The sequence below is a fragment of the Capronia coronata genome, assembly GCF_000585585.1.
Source record: "Capronia coronata CBS 617.96 chromosome Unknown acBCG-supercont1.9, whole genome shotgun sequence".
In the NCBI taxonomy this organism is placed as follows: domain Eukaryota; kingdom Fungi; phylum Ascomycota; class Eurotiomycetes; order Chaetothyriales; family Herpotrichiellaceae; genus Capronia; species Capronia coronata.
Genome location: NW_006912901.1, coordinates 36,012 through 52,453, shown reverse-complemented (window position 1 = coordinate 52,453; position 16,442 = coordinate 36,012). Strand labels below are relative to the sequence as shown.

At 51.1% G+C, this 16,442-nt stretch overlaps 9 protein-coding genes across 9 annotated transcripts; 4 read left to right on the top strand and 5 right to left on the bottom strand.

Moving 5' to 3' along the window:
* Positions 1 to 1,027, bottom strand: A1O1_08758 (uncharacterized protein; the record flags this gene model as incomplete). The annotated part of the gene is made up of 2 exons (XM_007729616.1): positions 1 to 643; positions 693 to 1,027. The coding sequence occupies 2 exons, from the start codon at positions 1,025 to 1,027 to the stop codon at positions 1 to 3; spliced, it is 978 nt and encodes a 325-aa protein (XP_007727806.1).
* A 1,636-nt stretch (positions 1,028 to 2,663) lies between these two features.
* On the bottom strand, positions 2,664 to 4,301 carry A1O1_08757 (uncharacterized protein; the record flags this gene model as incomplete). Its single annotated transcript, XM_007729615.1, has 2 exons — positions 2,664 to 4,057; positions 4,112 to 4,301. 2 exons carry the CDS (start codon positions 4,299 to 4,301, stop codon positions 2,664 to 2,666), a joined length of 1,584 nt encoding a protein of 527 aa, XP_007727805.1.
* A 1,266-nt stretch (positions 4,302 to 5,567) lies between these two features.
* On the top strand, positions 5,568 to 6,214 carry A1O1_08756 (uncharacterized protein; the record flags this gene model as incomplete). The annotated part of the gene is made up of 2 exons (XM_007729614.1): positions 5,568 to 5,958; positions 6,021 to 6,214. The coding sequence occupies 2 exons, from the start codon at positions 5,568 to 5,570 to the stop codon at positions 6,212 to 6,214; spliced, it is 585 nt and encodes a 194-aa protein (XP_007727804.1).
* A 560-nt stretch (positions 6,215 to 6,774) lies between these two features.
* Positions 6,775 to 7,767, bottom strand: A1O1_08755 (uncharacterized protein; the record flags this gene model as incomplete). Its single annotated transcript, XM_007729613.1, has 1 exon — positions 6,775 to 7,767. The coding sequence occupies one exon, from the start codon at positions 7,765 to 7,767 to the stop codon at positions 6,775 to 6,777; it is 993 nt and encodes a 330-aa protein (XP_007727803.1).
* Positions 7,768 to 8,933: 1,166 nt separating this feature from the next.
* A1O1_08754 (uncharacterized protein) lies at positions 8,934 to 10,019 on the top strand (the record flags this gene model as incomplete). Its single annotated transcript, XM_007729612.1, has 1 exon — positions 8,934 to 10,019. The coding sequence occupies one exon, from the start codon at positions 8,934 to 8,936 to the stop codon at positions 10,017 to 10,019; it is 1,086 nt and encodes a 361-aa protein (XP_007727802.1).
* A 202-nt stretch (positions 10,020 to 10,221) lies between these two features.
* Positions 10,222 to 11,457, bottom strand: A1O1_08753 (glutamine amidotransferase; the record flags this gene model as incomplete). The annotated part of the gene is made up of 2 exons (XM_007729611.1): positions 10,222 to 11,388; positions 11,443 to 11,457. 2 exons carry the CDS (start codon positions 11,455 to 11,457, stop codon positions 10,222 to 10,224), a joined length of 1,182 nt encoding a protein of 393 aa, XP_007727801.1.
* Positions 11,458 to 12,027: 570 nt separating this feature from the next.
* Positions 12,028 to 14,801, top strand: A1O1_08752 (dynamin GTPase; the record flags this gene model as incomplete). Its single annotated transcript, XM_007729610.1, has 2 exons — positions 12,028 to 14,314; positions 14,371 to 14,801. The coding sequence occupies 2 exons, from the start codon at positions 12,028 to 12,030 to the stop codon at positions 14,799 to 14,801; spliced, it is 2,718 nt and encodes a 905-aa protein (XP_007727800.1).
* A 102-nt stretch (positions 14,802 to 14,903) lies between these two features.
* On the bottom strand, positions 14,904 to 15,440 carry A1O1_08751 (uncharacterized protein; the record flags this gene model as incomplete). Its single annotated transcript, XM_007729609.1, has 3 exons — positions 14,904 to 15,270; positions 15,326 to 15,357; positions 15,417 to 15,440. The coding sequence occupies 3 exons, from the start codon at positions 15,438 to 15,440 to the stop codon at positions 14,904 to 14,906; spliced, it is 423 nt and encodes a 140-aa protein (XP_007727799.1).
* A 281-nt stretch (positions 15,441 to 15,721) lies between these two features.
* On the top strand, positions 15,722 to 16,352 carry A1O1_08750 (glycine cleavage system H protein; the record flags this gene model as incomplete). Its single annotated transcript, XM_007729608.1, has 3 exons — positions 15,722 to 15,869; positions 15,919 to 15,981; positions 16,039 to 16,352. 3 exons carry the CDS (start codon positions 15,722 to 15,724, stop codon positions 16,350 to 16,352), a joined length of 525 nt encoding a protein of 174 aa, XP_007727798.1.
* Between the last annotated feature and the right edge of the window lie 90 nt (positions 16,353 to 16,442).

Below are 16,442 nucleotides of genomic sequence, written 5' to 3'. Positions count from 1 at the left end.
TCAGACCACATTCCAGAGCAGCTCAACAAGGGACTCCCAGGCTTGGGCATGTGCAATCCCGCTTTCCCAGCGTGCCGAGAATGATGCCAACAGGGCAGAAACTTTCAGGATCGGGCTCATGGCCACGAGCGGTCCCATCGGTGCGGATGGTTCATATTCTGTTGGTGCGGTGCGGCGGTGCATCAGATAGGTCGCCCAGACCAATCCAGCTTCAAGGACCTTGTCAGCTGCCATCCATAGACTTATGATTCTCTTCTCTCCGTCAAGCCGAGCAAAGTGATTGATAACAGTAGACGCAGAATGTGCGATAACGAGGCGTAGCCTTTTCGAATGGCTATCAAGCATCCCCTTCGTGGCCATGTCCCAATCGGTCAACAAGGGATGTAAAGCAGTGTAAAGCGTCGCTGATTGTATGCTGACATGTGAGTCTGTCGAAGCCAGCTGCATCTGCAAAGGAATGAGACTCTCCATGAGGCTGTCTGACGGACGAGGCAAGGTCGTGAACCTTTCGGCTATGTCGAACAAATGGCTCATTACTTTGAGCTCGTCGGGCAAGTCGGTGGATACGGAGGGTTTGTCAGAGGAGACACTCAGCCGCATCGCACAAAAGGGAGAAGGGCGCCTGAAATGCATGGCGGTAGAGCTACAACGAGGAATTAGCGGCAACCTTGAGGAGGAGTTGCACGACTTACCACTCTAGCTTGAGAAGCGAACGCTCTATTCGTCGATAGTCATCGTCCAAGTCCCTGTGTACTAGATGATACTCCGCACAGAGGTCATCCAGCATCGACATGGCCCTTCCGAGCAGATCCCACAATTGACCGGAGGTTGGACTGATCAGCTCACAGAGAGCAAGTGCACATAGCGCCGTACACGTCCATTTTGTCGCATCTATCGGGTCGCCGGCCGAGGGAGTTCTTTGCGATATCATGAGCACATCTTCCACACAACGCCTTGAGATGATGGAGGAGTTAGGGTCTAGATCTCGAGTGATCAAGGCTGATGAGACGGCAAAGACAACGCTCATTGCATAAGTTCCTGGATCATCCTTGTTCGCGCTACACCACCTCAGAGGATTCTCGTGCACCAGCAAAGTCAATTCCAAATCGGAAGGAAGCAAGGTATACTCTGGTGCCACTGTTTTCAAGTAGTGCTCTATCATTGCTCGTTGAGTGGACGCAGGCACAAGAGAGTAAAGCTCGAATTTTCGTGGATCGTGTGTTATAATAAACGACCATGGCGTTGTAGAGTGCTCGACCTCCATCAACAGAGTTGACTGATCAGGGAGTAATCGTTCCGGAATCGGGACGTTGTGTTCAAGGTGCCATTGGACAATCATTTTCAGTACACGCTCTAGGACCCGAGCCAAACCTCCCGGGCCCAGATAGACCGTTCGCGATGGGATTGGAAGAACCTCTTGATCAGAGATGCTCAGATGATGACCTTGATCCAGTGGGCGTACTGATGGACCCCTGATTCCCAATTCGTCTGATATTGCGCGACGTTTGTCGATAGCAATTTGAATTTCCAGCTCTATACGCTGCTTTTTCTGCTGAAGTGAATGAAGATAACTAGTGACGAGCTGTGTCAGCACTGTGCAAGGATGTCCATGGGGGGAACCTCTTTGCGGCTTGCCTGCATGATATCTCCTGTCGAAGAGAGTCGTCCCAGAAGCTACACTCGACATCCGCAACTCGGCAGTTCTTGCAGGCCGGCAGTTGAGGATCGCACTGAGGGTGAGAGGTCAGCATATCTCGGAATACATTCGGGGGTAAGAGGTTGTCTTGACCTTTATTCTTCTCTTGCGACACCGGCTGCAGTTCGGTAGATACATGCTGGCTAAGGGCGTCCTACACGCACGGTCTGAAGTGATGCGATATCGAGGAGGGAAAGAAAGAACAGGACACATCCCTCAACTAGCGTGCAAAGTGGCTCGGTGGCTGGAGGTGGAAGTGCCATCAAGCTTCTAAAAACACACAGTAGCTCTAATACGGCGGAGTAGGTCGATAGTTTTTGGCCGGGCGCGGCCGGCGCTCCTAGTAACTACGTACATACTCACTATCTACCTAGGTAGGGTGGTACTACAGTAGCTATGCATTACTTATAGTGAACCGTACTGGGATGGTCTTTGGGCGAACTGGTTTAACTGTCACCGGTGAGGAAGAAAAGATGGGAATGCGTCAGTCAATATTAGTATGTCGTGGAGGACTTTCAAAGATAGATTACATACCATCCGAGTTCTATGATTCCTTTATTGGTGAAGAATAGTTAATTGAAGGTGGATCTAGATAATACTAGTATACTACTAGTAGAGTAAGAGGACGAGGTTGAAGATATATCGCCGTAGGTTTCATTGTTGTACCGCCTAGTGAAGAGGACTGTAGTTAAATATGATGCAATTCTAGTCTGTTCATACCAACGTACGTAGGTGCTTATAAGTCTTCAGCTCCGAGAAAGACGGCAAACTCATCAAGATCGCAAATTCTAATCATTTCATAACCTATAGGAAGTATGTAGGCATACCCCCGAGTATATTCTATGTCTTCCCTTTCACTATGTAGCTAGCTGGACTTCATGACTGTACATTCCCCTGGCATGTTTCACTTTAAGTCTTCCCGTGAAGCGAACGTAAGGCATTGAATCCCGCATATCCGAGCACAGCCTCAGACAGCAATGGTAGTTGCGGTCGTGATGGCTTTTGAGGGATCCTTCTGCTCCTTTTCTTCTTCGAGTGGGGCGTGCGTTCCGATGAAGATGTCGGGATTGATACCTGCCTTCACTGTAGCCGCGCGATCCCCCTCGAACTGCACTGCAATATCTTCGAGGACGAGGCCCTTGGTTTCGGGAAAGAAGAAGTAAATCAATGCGAACCAGCAAAACAACAGACCAAGATAGACAAAGTAGTATTTCCAACCAATAGCATTCAGCGCAATCGAGTTGACAAACGCGTTAAATGTAAGCAAGAGTGCGGAGAAGGTGACGGCGACAGCGCTAGCTTTTGTCCGCATGTAGTACGGCAGGATCTCGACCATGTAGCAGTAGAGCAGAGGGTTGCAGGCAATATTGAATGAAGCGTCGTACAGGAACAAGACGACGACAACCCCGTAACCTGCATCCGAACTGATCCCCTCGGCATAGACTGAAGAGAGGATGATCATGAGAACATTGCAGATGATCATGAGGCCGAACGAGAGGAGCCACATGGTGCGACGTCCAAACCGCTCGGCCATGAAAATGCCAGAGATGGAGCACAAGAAATTGAAAATCTGAAGCCCGCCGTTGATGCCGGTCTGCTGGGTTGTGGTCGTGATTCCGACCTGGGTGAGAACGACCGAGTAGTAATAGGATATGACACTCTGACCGCACCAATTTGTGATTAGAGGCAAGCTGCAAGCAATCAAGGTACGCTTTAGGTTTGCGCGCGTAGACCACAGGACATTCCATCCTTTCGCGTTAGCCTCGGCCTCCATCCTGAGGGTCATCGAAATCTCGGTAACCTCAAACTCGACGAGTTCGTCTTGTATGTTTCCGTTGGCATGCAGTCTTGCTAACATAATACGTGCTTCATTGGTGCGGTCCTTGTGAAGGAGGAATCGGGGCGATTCAGGAAGCCAGAAGATGAAGCATAGGATTATGAATGGAGGCGCCGCTTGTATGATTGAAGGAATCCTCCAGGCCCAGGTGTTGGTCAAATGAGCTGTTCCGAAGGAAATCCAAGCTGCTAAGATTGCTCCGACATACCACAGGACGTTGTAGCATGACGAGATGACTCCACGTTGTCGAGGGTGAGCCAACTCGGAGGCCCAGGAAGGTCCAATACTGAGGGTCACATTCAACCCCAGTCCCAGGAAGAAACGGCCGGCGATGAAGCAATTGAAGTTGGTACCGGCCGTCGATATGATGACTCCGACGATTTCGATGCAGCAACCGAAGGCCATTGCCCACTTGCGACCCCATCGATCGGCAATGAAGGAACCTGGCCAGCCGCCGAAGAGTGATCCGGCGTGAGACATACCCTGAAGCACGCCGACCCGGGCTGAATTGGGGTGGCCCATATCTGTTATGGCTTGCGTAAGTGCTCACGTCCAACTCGTGCAACTAGCCGGCTTACCTCGCTTGAACGATGCCATGGCAATGAGACTTCCCAGCAACGAGCCATCAAACCCGCTCACCACCTGTGCCAGCCAGATGACGGCGATAAAACAGTTCAGCTTACGCAGACTCCGGTCGCGCCACCATTGTGCCCCAGTGTTGTTTGCGAGCTTCTTGAGGTCTTGAACTGTCGTTGGTTGTGTCGACATGTTGATTTCTGATTTCTCTCCGGATGCCAATATATCGGTGAGTGCGTCGATGCGAAGGTAGACTGTATACAACAATCTGTGAAAACTGCTAGATTGCCAAAGCGTCCTCCTGGTGCTTTTATGACAGGGCTCGGCTCATTAACTGGAAGTGAGAGGCAAGATCTACGATAAAGCTTATAGCATATAGCATATCCATCCTCTGAACCCAGGGGAGATAGTGAACCGGCAAAGGCCCAACACAGCAATCAGCTTATCAAGACCTGTCAGTATATCGGTGTGTTTCCTATCTTTTTATCGCATTAGCTTCCGTTATCTGTGGCAGACGCATTGATCCTCTCTATCACCCAGCGGCCGAATCCCTATGGCGGCTTGACGGCAGGACTGAATCATCATCTAGAGGCTTTTTGATACTAGTATAGTATCATATCGATCAGCTATATCGATCAGCTTGCCGCGACGTGCACATCGACTGCAATTGATTCGGCGTCGGCGCCTCAGGCGAGTGTCAGGCATGACAGCAAGTTGCTGATATCAGGAGCGACTGAGGAAATACGAATAGTAGACAGGACGTCTGGGATCGAATCTCAAGTTATTCCTCGCAGTTGATTGGTCGTCGTAAAGGCTCAGATATCTTGGGCTCCACACCGCTGTTACGGCCAATCACGCAGATGACAATATTAATGTATGCATGTACTTATCAGTCATAAGCCTCGGCCGAGCAGGCGATCTTTCAGGTTTCCGGGAGAAGGATAGCTCACGCAGCGTAATAGATACTCATGAGTCTCGCAGTATAAACTCGCAGTATTGCAACCTTGCCAAGCAAGGCCTGAGTCTGTCTATCCAGGGGAAGTGCAAGCAAAACTTGGGAAACATGACGGCCTGCGTGCTGAACTTTGCCATTCCACCGGAGCGGTTGGGCCACAATGCTTCCATATACATGCAGCCAGGAATAGGACCGACGTGGCCTCACGAACAACATGAGGTTGTTCTCCACGACTTGAAGCCAGAGCTTCTAGAGCCGGGAAAGGCAGAGCCCCTGATGAAGCAACTCGAATCGAGAGGGTTTGCGGTGCTCAAGGATAAAAGCAACACATTGGGACCCTTGGAGAAGCAGAATGAATGGAATGATGCGTATCTGCAAGTCCGTCTCGACTGATAGACCGGTGAAAGTTATGTATCACTAATCGAACGGCGTGTAGGAGACCACACAGTATGAGCCACGCAGAATGCCATTCAATCCTTTACTCACTCTCAATTGTGCACAGGATGATCCAGGAGCAGCTTGGCGCCGATGCGGTCTTTGTCTGGAACTCTGTTACGCGATCCGCCAACCCGGAGCGGTACCAGCCGTATGGTAGCAACCATTTTCAAGACAAGGCTATCAAGGGGCTGCAGTTTGGCGAGACGATCCGCCCTACGGCATCCGGGGTGCATGTCGATCAAGACGCATCGAATTCACGTCGTATGTGTGAGGGAGCGGCTGGCTCGGACGCTTTTGAAAAGTATTCACGAGTGCAACAGCTCAATGTTTGGCGCCCGTTGAAAGGGCCCGTGACAAGCAAGCCACTCACCGTATGTGACGGAACAACAGTCGCGCCAAAGGATGTCAGTATCCATATGGGCGTGTTTGGAACGAGAGTTCTCGTCCATCACGATGGTAAGCATCACAGTCCAATGACCGTTGATGTGCCTGTTGCTTACAAGCTCGTCCTTACTTAGACCCCCAGAGATGGTTCTACATCAAGCGCCAGGAGCCGGATGAGTGTTTTATCCTGAAGATCTATGACTCTAACGTTCTTCCCGGGCAAGCCGAATATACACCGCACACTGGCGTTGATGACCTTCGTGGTGCCGATGGACCCGAGACACACAGAGAGAGTATAGAAGTGAGGCTCGTGGCATGCTATCTCTAGATATCCGCTTTGAACACACCACAACTCGACAGATTTTAGCCATATCTATCGGACACGTCCATGATCATTGGATCAATGGCCGCTCATGAAGTGATAGTATTTGATAAGGAGGAAATCAACGATACAGTATCATTGGCGTTCATAGTGGGTGGTCTTGCTATTCGCAGTATGAGAGTATGTGAGTCGACCTTGGTGGCCCACAATTGGTCTACATACAGCAGGGTATTTTGCTGATGGACTGATAAACAATTAAACCGATATCCTATATTTTCGGACAACCAAGACAACTTTCTAGAATCACTTGATAAATCAAGCCACCGGGGAATCAAGCTCTACGATAAGATGAGAAATGATCTAAATGCTTTGCAGAATACCTTCGGTGTGTGCCATTTGTTGTAGAGAAGGTCATAGATATTGGGCGTTCCTGTCGGCCTTCTAGACCTCTGTCTGAGACTCAAGTGATACAAACCCATCTCTTCCTCGACCATAGTCAAGTAGCCCAGCAAATGAAGGATTAAATAGAGAGGTATGACTCATGATATTCAGTACCACGAGCCTGATCAGTAAGGGATGATAGCCGCCAGCTTCAACATCTTGTCCGTAGCCTCTATTTCCTGCCGCGGAGTGTCCCTGTTGTATGTATCAGGATTTCCTAACCGTGGTCGTTTCCATTCATCCCGGAACCAGAGGTTGTCATGAGGCCAGTGAGTTGTGCCTTGCTTCCTCCTGAAGATTTCTCTCTTCTTTTCTAGGTTCTCCTGCGTGGCGAACTCTGCCGGAGTGTAACAGGCATAGAAAAGCGCTCGTAACTGATCGCCTTCTGGGAGAACATTGTAATGAACACAGCGGGAATCCCAGAGGATCACGTCTCCCGGTCCGGCACAGACCTTGGTCAGCTCACAACCACGTTCCTTGAACCACTCCATCTGCTCCTCCGAGAATCCTCGCCAGTCCTCACTACCCCAATCAGCCCTTTTGCCCTCATTGTGTTTGAAGAATTCCGTAAAGTGGTGGTGAGAGCCCTTCATGACAACGAGCCCTCCGTCTTGAGGGCCGTTTGGAGCAATGTTGATGATACCCTGTACGCAGTGCAGGCCCTTTCGCTGGGGTGATTGGTCAACGTGAGGCCATGGAGCAGTCTCCTCTTTGGGCAGCAATTTTGCCGTGGCCGGGAGGGTGAAGTTGAATCCATCGAAAGAGACGAGGAGTTTGTCAGTCCCCCAGATCTCCTCAAAGACTTTGATCACTGATGGCTCCAGTCGGGCCTCCCAAACGAATTTCTCGTGCTGGCATTTATACCCGTGGTACATGCCACCTTTCATACTCGACGGAAGGTATTCGGGGACATAAGTAGAGGGATCGTCTCGCGAGAAGCCGTATGGGAAAGACTCTAGCCAGTCAAAGAAGGAGTTGGTATAATAATCACAGCGTTCCTTTGATAACACTCCCGGTACCACGGCAACGCCGAACTTTTCGAGATCCTCCTTCCAAAGCGGAGTAAGTTTCTTGGGAGGTGGGTTTGTGGTTTCAGGATAGTCCGCGTGAGGTGCCATCCTATTCAAAGAGGTAGGAGGCTGGCTTTTCTGGGTTGAGGTGTCAATGATTGTTGGAATTTGAAAGCGATATCCTCTTTAAAGAGTGATCGGGATGAGCAAGAAATGTCGTATTGCAGAGCCAGATAAGTTGGGGATGCTGAGCTTCAGAGGCGGTGTACTCTTGTCGGACATATACGAGTACAATGTGGTGACGACGTAAAGGGGCTACCCTTCTCTGGCACCCTGGGTTTCAATCCAGATACATCGGCCGAAGTCTTTGTACGAGTAGTACTACATGATAGTATCACTATAAACCTCGGCCGAAGTGGAGCACAGGGAGCAGGTGGACCATGAGCCAATTTTCCAAACCCGCAATTTCACAAATGTAATATAGACGACCGATTGTACCACGTTAACGATATATGACAGCCTTTCAAAGTGCTCTATGTTGCTCATACTAGTATGCTCCTGGCAGTGTTGATCACCCGGTGAGATACGCTATTGACTACGCTGGTGCCCACACCTCCCCTCCTCGAGACAAAGCGCACCTAGATCTAATACCCATGCGCCGATACGGATATACCGACCTTCGACCCGCGGCGAAACAACCGAACTATGTAACTATGTTTCTGGTCTTCGTCGACGGTTGATTGTAGATATGGGCAGTCGCGTTGTTCCAAGAGTAAAGTTCTAAAGTTGTGCAGAATGTGCTGATTTAGATAACCACATTCTGAGTGTTTGGCGCCTCTAAAAAGCCTTCGATCTTGAGGGTTTGATGTTTTACGACGGGTGCCCTATGATGACCCATGAAACATGAGATCTCTGGAACAAAGTTAAAAGATCTTTATCTAGAGGCAGAGAGCTGCTATAACTAGGTACCAGAGAGATGAAAGCGCATGGGTAGTGGTGGTCCGGAAAATACTAGATCAAAGTCAGACTATCTGCTGATGTTGAGGCATGGTGATGGCAGATGACTTCTTAAGTCTTGGTAGGATTTGTTTCGGCCACGGCCCCGACATTACGTTGTGTCTACAATACTCCACCGTAATCTTCTGCGGCGTAGTTCGCATGACTTGCGGCTCTGTTTACCTTTTCGTGTAGCACCGCGAAAGCAACTTCATCGCAATTCACCGCTGGCTGCCATAGCTGCAGTATGCTCTCGACCAGGCAGCCAGAAATTTGCCATGACTGGGTCGACTTATGGCCTTCCTGATCCCGCCGAACCGCCCACTCCGTTTCCTGACATCGAGGACGAGGTTGGCACCCACGAGAAAGAGTCGAGCCACAAAACACGAAAGCACGGCGATGTCCATCCGAGGGACAAAAGATCTGTCTCTGGGAACATCCTGTCCCGCCTGACGTTCCTACGCTCGAATAGTAGCGATCAAGTGACAAGCAATGGCGTGGAAGCGGATGGCTTCGAAGTTCAGCAGCCTGGGCGGAATGCCATGGCGGAGGCGCAAGCTCAGGCGAAGCGAAAAAGAAAGGGATCTTTGAGGAAGACGGTCTTGGGTAAAGGAAGAGATAGAAGGAGTTCCGATGTGAAGAGATCACCATTGTCGAGCGCCAACACCCCTGCTACAGAAACACCGGGAGAGGAGCGGTCGCCGCCCACACCCCGAGCTGGCCACGAGATGTCTAGTCCTGTGTCGCCCGATTCTCCACCCCCGTGGCCGTTTCGAACTCTCTCGCGCGTCTCTATTCCATCCATCCGCAGCAGCATCGCCTCTATCGACCCGGCCTCGTCTGTTGCCTCCATCATGAGCCCTCCCATGGCGCCCACCGATGCCTCAACCGACGAAGAAGAGCTAGTCCTCCGGCAAATGCCTTCTCTACGGAAACTCCCTTCGTCGGTGTCGTCTATTGGGGACTCGTATGCGCCGATCCAAGATCCCATGCGGCGCACGTTTGGTTCCCGCACTCGGTCACCACTGGCCACACAGCCCCAATCATCAGTTGGCACTCCTTCGGAGGACGAAGGTTGGGATTACTCTGAAACAGCCTTCTGGGGATACATGATATTGATTGTCACATGGATTGTTTTCGTCGTGGGCATGGGATCTTGTTTTAGCGTTTGGTCCTGGGCATGGGACGTGGGAGAGACGCCTTATGCGCCTCCTGAATTGGAAGACGACCCAACCTTGCCGATCGTGGGCTACTATCCTGCTTTGCTTGTTCTGACTTGTGTGATGGCCTGGGTATGGGTTGTTGTAGCCTGGGTGGGCATGAAATATTTCAGGCATGCGGATTTCAAGGGCGATGACGGATGATCTGGCATACGTGCTTTTCTAAGTGATTGAATAATACCTAGCTATGCCTAGAAGTCCCTTTCTGCAGACACGGAGTCAACCCTGGTCGTTGCGCCTCAACAATCAAAACATGTCAGGATCCCGGCCTCAATAGGTATTGAACGCCGAAATGCCATATATCAAGGTAATTCAAGATTCCAATCTCGTGCACCTACCCGAATTTTCAGGCCATCAGCTGCTCTCTTGATCCATTCAGGTCGGCCCCGTCCCGCAAGTGTAGAGCCGCAATCCTTGATTGAAAATCGTCCAGCTTATCTTTGACAACGTAGCCGCCAGCGGCTGTTTCAATTTCATTTCGTGGTAGAAGCGGCGTACCAGCCAGCATAGTGGGAGTCTCCGTGCCGCCGCCTGGGGCTTTTGACACTAAGCCCTTCGATCTAGCAAAGCCAGTTGACCTTTCGGTGGACGGATCTTCGACGTAGAATTCATCCTTGATTGGACGAACATAAACTGTTTGGTTGCAGATTGTGACGATCGTGTTTGTTGGAACCGACAGCCAGTTATGACGTTCAAACGTCAACGGCTCGCTGGCTACCAAAACCACATCGGATGCTTTGTCTCTTCGTTCCATCCGAAACTGTCCCTTGGTTTTCCCTTCTACCCATGCCGTGCCTGATGAGTAGTACAAGCTCGCAGCCGCGTCCGTCTTGCTGCTAACATATCTGGTCACAATAACGGAGTGACCATCTGTGACTGCAAAGTTGAGAAGACTCCTCGTCTCGATGTCATCGAGCTGATGTTCCGTAGAAACCGTTTTGACGAGAGCATTGATTTTGGCAATGGTTTTCTTCATGGTCCGTCGGAGGGTTTTGGTGTCAAATCCACCCTCAGGTTCTGAACTGGGGTCAACTCCTTCTCGCTCGAGGGTATCCAGAAAGAGGGCAAATGCCCATTCAGAGTCAGTTCCACCTTTCACGCCCAGGAACCACTTGTCTGAGAGACTGGTGGCCAGTGGCCGTTTGACGTACTTCCATGCCCCAACGTTTCCGTTATGCATCCACATTAGCGTATTGTGCTGGAATGGATGGCAGTTGTTCTCCGCCAGAGAGCCCTCGGTAGTTGCTCGGACATGTGCGAAGATCAGCCGTGACGCCGTCTTGGGAGCTATCCGTTCCAGATTGACACAGTTCCAGGCCGGTAAAGTAGATGTGAAGACACACGGGTCAGGGCCCAATTCCGGCTCGGTATACCAGCCTACCCCGAAGCCATCCCCGTTGACAGGACGACGGCTATCAAGACGAAGACGGCTGTCGTAGCTCTGAGTCAGAATGCTGTGTGATGGTTCAGTGATGAGTTTGGAGAGAATGATAGGCTTGGAGCCTTTATAGACCTAGCAAAGGTTCAGTATTTTGCCCAATGTCGAGGTCGCTCCACGGGTGTCTACCAGAAATCTGCACATATTGCCGAGGCGCAGTACGTCTATCGTATGGTCTTCGAACAGAGCAGAACAAGCAAGTTATGTGTCCATTCAGGAGCATCATTCCTCGTTGTAAGCGGTGGCGAGGAATATCCGAATATGTGACTCAACGGGCGTCAGAGCTTCTGAAAGATGCTATGAGAGTCCTAACGCCGTCCAACGCCGAGAGACCTGAAAGAGAGAAGAAGAGCAAGGGAAGGAATGGTCAGAGCAGTCTTTATATGGCCATTGTGACACAGGCAAGGTTATTTGTTACCAGCAGGAAATCAAACAACGGTTTGATACTCACCGCCATCTCCTTGCAGTTGCGGCCGGCTCATAATACTCTGCCGTAGTACGCTTATGTTTGCGTGCTCCGGAGTATCGGCTTCTTCCCCTCAGGCTGCGTCGTTTGTAGTCAGTCTACATGATCTTCTTTCTCAACCAACCAGAACGTCATTCCCGACTCTTCGCCATCCGATGCCTGCGGCTACAACCATCGAACCACTGAACACAAAACAGCCACGGATTCTCCCTTTCTACTCTGACATTCATGCTTGACCCAGACCTGTGATGAATGGTAGGCTTCTCTCTGCGAGGGTCGCACCTTTGCTGCGCCAACCATCGGCGCGTCTCTTCCACAATTATGTCCGTTCGAGAGCCGGTGGCCTTTTGAGGCCGGAGGGATATATACCTCGACGAACATGGCCTCCCGGCTCCAATTCAATCCACAATGTTCCGGCTATACGGTCAATATCCTTTGTCAGGATCCTGCCCAAGCTTGCGCTCAAGATGGCTCGCCTGCCTGCAATGTTCGGGGCAAGCATGCTCGCGGGACTGGCATACATACAGTATCAGGCCGCCCAGGCAGGGACTTACGCAATGGACGTGTTGAAAAGAGCAGGGGACACTGTAACCGGGACTTCATCGAGCATCTTTGAGGGCGCAAAAGGTATTGCGGAACAGATGGGGCAAGGTTGGCAACGGACCAAAGATGAAACACATCTGCCTGCATGGCTGCAACAAATATTCGAAAAGGGCGAGGAGTCCGGCGATGGAGGATCTGGGCCTGATCCTCATCAAAGACCCACGCCTGCTACTGCAGCCGCTGCTTCGGCTGCCGCAGTGGGACTAGAGGTGATCAATGAGGGGGACGAACAAGCCGCGGCTGAAGATGATCAAATGATGGTGCTGACGAGGAAGATGATTGAAATCAGGAACATGCTGAACACTGTAGGTCAGGGCGGTGCTCTGACTCTGCCATCGATTGTTGTCATCGGATCTCAGTCCTCTGGGAAGAGTTCAGTACTCGAGGCCATTGTCGGACACGAATTCTTACCCAAGGGCACGAATATGGTAACTAGACGACCGATCGAACTGACGCTTATCAACACGCCTGATTCTCATGCGGAATATGGCGAATTCCCTGCATTAGGCATGGGCAAGATCACCGACTTCTCCCAGATTCAAAGGACCCTTACAGACCTCAATCTTGCCGTCCCCGTGGAGCAATGTGTTACGGACGACCCTATTCAGCTTTCTATCTACTCTCCACATGTCCCTGACCTTTCCATGATCGACCTTCCCGGATACATTCAAGTATCTGGCAAAGACCAACCACCCGAACTGAAACAGAAAATCGCCGATCTATGCGACAAGTATATCCAACCACCAAATGTTATCCTGGCAATCTCAGCCGCCGACGTCGATTTAGCCAATTCGACTGCGCTCAGGGCTAGTCGAAGAGTCGATCCTCGGGGCGAGCGGACGATTGGGGTGATAACGAAGATGGACCTGGTTGATCCAAACCGAGGCGTTGATATTTTGTCCGATCAAAAATATCCCTTACGGCTGGGTTATGTTGGTGTAGTGTGCAGGGTTCCTCAGACTGCCGGCCTTTTTTCTCGTTCAGGACATAACATCACGAGTGCCATTGTGAAAAACGAGAACGCATATTTCTCATCACATCCCGCTCAATACGGCCCCACGTCAGAAGTTTCGGTAGGGACAACGACCTTGCGGCACAAACTGATGCATGTCCTTGAGCAGACTATGGCTGCGAGCCTTGCAGGCACGAGAGATGCTATCATCCAGGAGTTGGAGGAAGCAACGTACGAGTTCAAAGTACAGTACAATGACAGGCCTTTGAGTGCCGAATCTTACCTCGCGGAGAGCTTGGACGGCTTCAAGCATTCCTTCAAAGAATTCAGTGAGCAATTTGGGAGACCGCAAGTTCGAGCGCTATTGAAGGAGGTTCTGGACCAGAAGGTCATGGATTTGTTGGCGAAGAGATACTGGAATAAACCGATAGAGGACCTTTCCCCAGTCCCGCCCGAAGCCGATCCGCTGTCCAATCTGCCTAAGGCAGACCCCGGCTCCTTATATTGGCAACGGAAGTTGGATGCCTCAACATCGGAACTGACAAAGTTGGGTGTCGGCAGGCTGGCCACTACAGTTGTGGCTTCAGAGTTGCAGCGTCATATCGACAAACTGATCGCAGCCTCCACTTTCGCCGCCCACCCTTACGCACAGCGTGCCATTGTCGATGCGTCGTCTAGTATTTTGAATGACCGATTCTACAGCACTAGCGACCAGGTTGAAAACTGCATAAAGCCGTTCAAGTTCGAGATTGAGGTGGAGCCCAATGAATGGAGCAAAGGCCGAGAAAATGTTGGTCGAGTTTTGAAGACTGAAATGAAGGCCTGCGAAGCAGCACAGAAACAACTTGAAGACAAAATTGGCAAAAAGAGGCTGAAGGATGTGATGGGCTTTGTCGACCGCGTCAGGAAAGGGGACGTTCTGCTTGAAGGAAAGGGCACTGGCGGTGCTGGGGGCTTCTCAGCAGACCTCTTGCAAAAAGGTATACCTCACTTCACATTATTATCTCTTCGAATGTGGCTGATCTAGTATACACAGGGCGAGAAGCCGTCTTCCTTCGAGATCGCGCGGACCTCATCAAAATGCGCCTGATGGCGGTCAAGTCCAAGCAGTGTGCCAACCTCAAGAACAAGTATTATTGTCCCGAGGTTTTCCTCGATGTGGTTGCCGACAAGTTGACTTCTACCGCGGTCCTCTTCCTCAATGTCGAGCTTCTTTCGGAATTTTATTACAACTTCCCGCGCGAGTTAGACATCCGGCTTGGCCGTCATCTCGATCATGCCGAGATTGAACGATTCGCGCGGGAAGACCCCAAAGTCCGCAAACATCTCGACCTCATCAAGCGCAAGGATATGCTGGAGATGGTCTTGGAAAAGATCGAGAGTTTGCGCCAACTGGAAGGTCGGGTGAAGCAGCACGCCCAGGTACCGGCGCCGGCGAAGGAGAGAGGGCGATGGAGTTTGTTTTGACGATACCACAATGCAGCGGGCGTTCCGGGTGTTTGATAGATGTAACACATTTCTTGCTCCTCTCGTAACCTCGGCGATTTGCACAATTACGACCTTTTGCGATCACTGCGGGAATCCTCTCACCCACTTGGGTTCGAAAAGACTGCCCGACAAGCCATCCGCATTTTGCGATGCCGAGTTCCACGGTATCTCGCCAGTCACTTCCTCGATAGAGCCATTCACGCCACCCAGCTTATCGCCGATCTTGACCACAGAATGCCGAATCATACGCGGATCAAGACTCAACATCCGTCGGACTTCTTGCTGGACCTTGACCGGCGCATCGAACTGCATCACAAAGTAGTGTCCCTGGTGGTGCTGGGTTTGATGCTTGGTCGTGGGGCGAGGGAGGTCGAACTGGCCCCAGTTCTTGATGCCGCGTATTACGCCTTTGTTGTCGAGAATCTGCTGCCCAGCGACTCGAGCAATCCTGGCCAACTGTCAGAAGGTCTTTCGAGAGAACAAAACGGACGGGGAAGAAGTACTCTTTGACATGAGAGAGATTGCCTGGGCGGACCTGCGCGACGTCAACATAAGGGACGTATATAGTAAAAAGACCTTGGGTTCATGACTTACCACCGCTACCAGTTCGTAGAGCATTGTCGTCAGTCTCGGGATCGATGGACAGACGTTGTTTCAGTGATTTCGACAGCCTGCGCATGTAAAACTCATGGGATCCAGACGACGACTACGGTGGAGCAGACCAGCTATCCGGCAGTCCTTGGAACTTGTGCGCAGCGGATATGTCGCCGTCGGGACATGCTGCGCTCACAACACCACCACCGGTGGAGAAGGCCTCTTTATAGGTCTCGAGTTGCTGGACAATTTTCTGCGCACTCTTTGACCGTCTTCTCGACCGATTCCGAGAAATAGTTTGGACAATGAGTACTCCAATGTTCGGCCGACTGCTGCCGACGGTCTCGCGACTGACCAGTCGAACAATCACTACCTCGCGCTCGTCACAGTTCCTCCCATCCTGCTACCAATGGACACGCTTCTCTCAGAGATCGTTTTCGTCCGGTTCGGCTTGTACGTGACATCAAACCAAGTATCAAGCTGAGATTGACGCGAATACCAGCCTACGTTAAGAAATACACAGAAGACCATGAATGGATCGAGCTAGACGCCGACGGCAAGACTGGTATGGGGAAGCAGCGCTTCATCCCTGTCCCTACATATTTTTGACGCGTTGCTATAGGTACTATTGGGATCACGGAATATGCAGCCAAAGCACTCGGAGATGTCGTCTACGTTGAACTCCCAGAAATAGGACTCGAGGTGGCCAAAGGAGATACTATCGGTGCCGTTGAATCGGTCAAGTCGGCCTCGGATATCCTGACACCCGTTTCGGGTAAGATTACGGACCACAACAAAGTGTTGGAGGAAAAGCCAGGTACAATCAACAAGGGTCCAGAAGCGGATGGTTGGCTGGCGAAGATCGAGGTGAGCGACACGGCGGAGCTAGATGGCTTGATGTCGAAAGAGGACTACGACAACTTCGAAAAGGAGTGAACCAAATCGATATCAGAGCGATCCTACTTCAACAAGGCGCGGCTCACTTGACCAGAATCTCGATAATCGGTGCTCCTGACTACATAATAC